The sequence below is a fragment of the Cynoglossus semilaevis genome, chromosome 12 (genome assembly GCF_000523025.1).
Source record: "Cynoglossus semilaevis isolate Cse_v1.0 chromosome 12, Cse_v1.0, whole genome shotgun sequence".
NCBI lineage: Eukaryota > Metazoa > Chordata > Actinopteri > Pleuronectiformes > Cynoglossidae > Cynoglossus > Cynoglossus semilaevis.
This window is the reverse complement of record NC_024318.1, coordinates 1,376,926-1,380,403: the sequence shown is the minus strand read 5'-3', so window position 1 is coordinate 1,380,403 and position 3,478 is coordinate 1,376,926. Positions and strand designations below refer to the sequence as shown.

At 43.7% G+C, this 3,478-nt stretch overlaps 1 protein-coding gene across 1 annotated transcript in view; it reads right to left on the bottom strand.

The window, feature by feature from the left end:
• LOC103386938 (EH domain-binding protein 1-like) overlaps nucleotides 1-3,478 on the bottom strand; it is a 63,030-nt gene that overhangs the window by 8,917 nt on the left and 50,635 nt on the right. The window contains exons 2-3 of the mRNA XM_008321382.3: nucleotides 2,063-2,162; nucleotides 416-489 (exon numbers count right to left, since the gene is read on the bottom strand). Of these exons, the coding sequence (XP_008319604.1) occupies nucleotides 416-489; nucleotides 2,063-2,162 (174 nt within the window). The remainder of the gene's footprint in view (nucleotides 1-415; nucleotides 490-2,062; nucleotides 2,163-3,478) is intronic.

The following is a 3,478-nucleotide window of genomic DNA, read 5'->3' as shown; positions in this document are numbered from 1 at the left end:
CAATGCTAGAAGCATTTTTTTGTTTTTGTTTTCCAGCTACATTGTAGCTTCTGGTCCGACCTCCATTCACCAAACTAACTGTTTCCCATGGACTCATCAGAATGTAACCCAGAGACTACAGTCTTACTGAACGACTGTGTCTGAGCTCCAACGTCTCCAGGTGAAAATACAATATTTACATTTAGATCAAATATAAAAAAAAGAGACAGAAAATGATAAATTTAGAACCAACAGTCGGAGCCGCAACGAAAATATTTAAAATTTCATTTTGTTGTTTTTGATTCTAATGACAAACGCAAAACAGAGACTGACCTCCAGGTTAAAGAGGTGACAAAGCAGCCAATCAGACGCTGAGGAGGGTGATGGGTGTGTGTGTGTGTGTGTGTGTGTGTGTGTGTGTGTAGGTTCGTCCTACCCTCGATGGCCAGCATGGCTCTCAGCTCTCTGTTCAACAGTTCGAAGCGTCTCTCCAGATCGTGCTCTTTCTCCCTGTGGCGAAAAAGACAGAGAGAGTTAGAGAGAGAGAGAGAGAGAGAGAGAGCGAGAGAGAGAGAGAGAGAGAGAGTTAGACACACACTTCATCAATATGTTAATGACTAAATCATTAAGTACTTAAAGAAACCTGCAATAAACATTGATTGCTCCACTGGTCTGGACTTTCTCTGGCTCTGCATTAATCTACTGACACATGAGTGATACACACACACACACACACACACACACTCACACACACACACACACACACTGCCCTGGGTGAGAGAGTGTGTGTTCATGTTCATGTGTGTGTGTGTGTGAGAGACGACAGGGGAAAAAAACAGGGGGTAAAAGAGGACGTAAATGCACATCTGTGGACACGTCACAGGTGTGTGTGTGTGTGACGTGTGTGTGTGTGTGTGACGTGTGTGTGTGTGTGACGTGTGTGTGCGCAGTCCAAATTGAATTCTTTCCTCTTTCAGCCATATTAAAACATGAACTAATTCAGCCTCTAATAGAATTTGTCCTTCACAGAAGATTTTTTTTCCCTCCACAAAGAGCAGCAGCACCAGCAGCAGCAGCAGCTCATCATCAGCGTCTGTCGACTGGGCGGAAAGGCTCTCCCACGATGGAATGTGATTATGAATACTTCAATCTCTCCTCCTCCTTCTCCTGCTGCTGCTGCTCCTTGTGGGGGGAAAAAAAAAAACTCTGTGGAGGACAAATTCTATTAGAGGCTGAATTAGTTAATGTTTTTATATGGCTGAAAGAGGAAAGAAATCAATTTGTACTGCGCGCACACACACACACCCACACACTCTTCATGTGCAGAGTAGAGATGGCCTGTAGGAGGAGCAGCAGCAGCAGCTCATCATCAGCGTCTGTCGACTGGACAAAAAGCCTCTCCCACGATGGAATGTGATTATGAATACTTCAATCTCTCCTCCTCCTCCTCCTCCTCCTCCTGCTGCTGCTCCTCCTACAGGCCATCTCTACTCTGCACATGAAGAGTGTGTGTGTGTGTGTGTGTGTGTGACAGCTGACTACACACACACACCGATGGATGGATCCTGATCCTATTGATTCCATTTTCTGTCATCATGTAAATCAATGAGTGTGTATGAACAGAGGAGGGCGGGCGCCGAGTGCAGTACAGCGCCACCTGCTGTACACTCAACCATTTTGATGTAGTGCTCGAAACAAAAAAAAGACTCAGAGAAAAAAAAATAAATAAAAAAATAAATGAAGCGTTTCCTGTCTCTAAGATCCACGGTTTAAAATAAAGACAAACTTTGATTCGTTCGTTTCGTCTGTTTCTTCAGGTCGTGTTTCAGTTCAACATCTCTGAGTCTTTTTTCCTCTTCTTCTCATCCAAACATCTCAAACCTTCATCTCCAAAACTAACCTTCAAAAACCCTGATCTTCTTCTGTGTTTTGTTCTTTTCTAACTCCGTCTCTCTCTCTCTCTCTCTCTCTCTCTCTCTCCCAGAGCAGAAACGTACGTCTGCGATCGGTGACTAAAACACTCAACCGACTTCTGACGTTTCCTCAAAACTGTAACGTGGAGACAGGAAGTGCGGCTACTCACAGCAGAGACAGCTGGTTCTGTCGTCGGATCAGGGCGTTCTTCTTGTTGACCAACATGAACCACTCCTGCATCATGGCCTCCTCCTCCTCCTTGTTGTTTCCTGGAAAACACAGCAAACACACACACACACACACACGTCAGATGGATGTTTCAAACAGAGTGTAGGCGTCATGTGACACGTGACATCACAAACAGAGACACGTGACGTCACAGAGACAGAAGAAGAAGAAGGATTTGACCAGTGACTGAATCACAGCATCAAAAAATAAAAAACTCAGTTCATTGTTTCAGCTGCTGCAGAGTCACGGTGTGTGTGTGTGTGTGTGTGTGTGTTGTTTTTTTTTTTTCACTCCACGTCGATACGACTTCAGGCAGGGTGGGATTAAGTCAGAGATTACGGCCCCTGACTGTAAGGCAACACCTGACCGACCAATCACAGAGCAGCAGGGCTTCAATAAAACACACACACACACACACACACACACACACAGGAGGGAAGGGCTGGGGTGCCTGGTTAATGTTAGCCTGGGACTGAAGCTTAACTTAACTTAAACTCAGGAGTCACATGACTTTAACAGAAACAGCTTCAATTGGTCAAGATGTTGACGGGTTAGTGATTGGTCATCTGTTAGTTAGCTACATAACTAGTTTTAGCTACTCTTGTTTTTGTTTGTTGTTTTTTTTTTCATATTTGAATTCTTTTTGTTATTTTTTTGCAAAATATGTGACTCATTTTACTTCTTAGCGTTTTTTTGCGTCAGTTTTTCTGCAAGAATCAAATCATTTTCTTTACGATAAATTTTAATATTTTTGTTATATTTCTGCAAAAAATTGTAGAAATGTCTTTGAGCTTTTTTTTTGCATTATTTTTCTACCATTTTTGGCTGGATTTTAATGTAGATTTGTTTTGTTTTTATGACCTCATTCTGTCCTGTATTTACTGTCACTCAGTGGTTTAATTTGGACGCCTGAATCACTGGTAAAAACAGTCAGTAAAAGATGGCGACTCCAACGACCCGCCTGTAAAAGTATAAAGTGTTTGTGGTTTCACCGGATTGGTGGAAAAAACTGGCGTCGAACCAACAACCAGAACAGAAAGAAACAGATTTTACAGCAGCAACAACAGAGGCTCACGATCGAACTGATCTGTTCAGAAAAGCCGCACAAATAATGTGTCGTTTCCTGTCACACACACACACACACACACACACACACACACACAGAGGGAGCTCTGGGCCGCTGCGTCACCGCCGACAAAAGGCAGGCGCGTGGATGTGTGCAGCGACACCGGTGAGTGTGTGGACATTTGTGATACTCTAAGCCAGCAGATGTATGTAATTTCATTTAGGAGGGAGGAGGGGGGAGAAAGGAGGGGGGAGGGGGAGGAGGAGGAGGAGGAGGAAAAAAAAAAAGAAA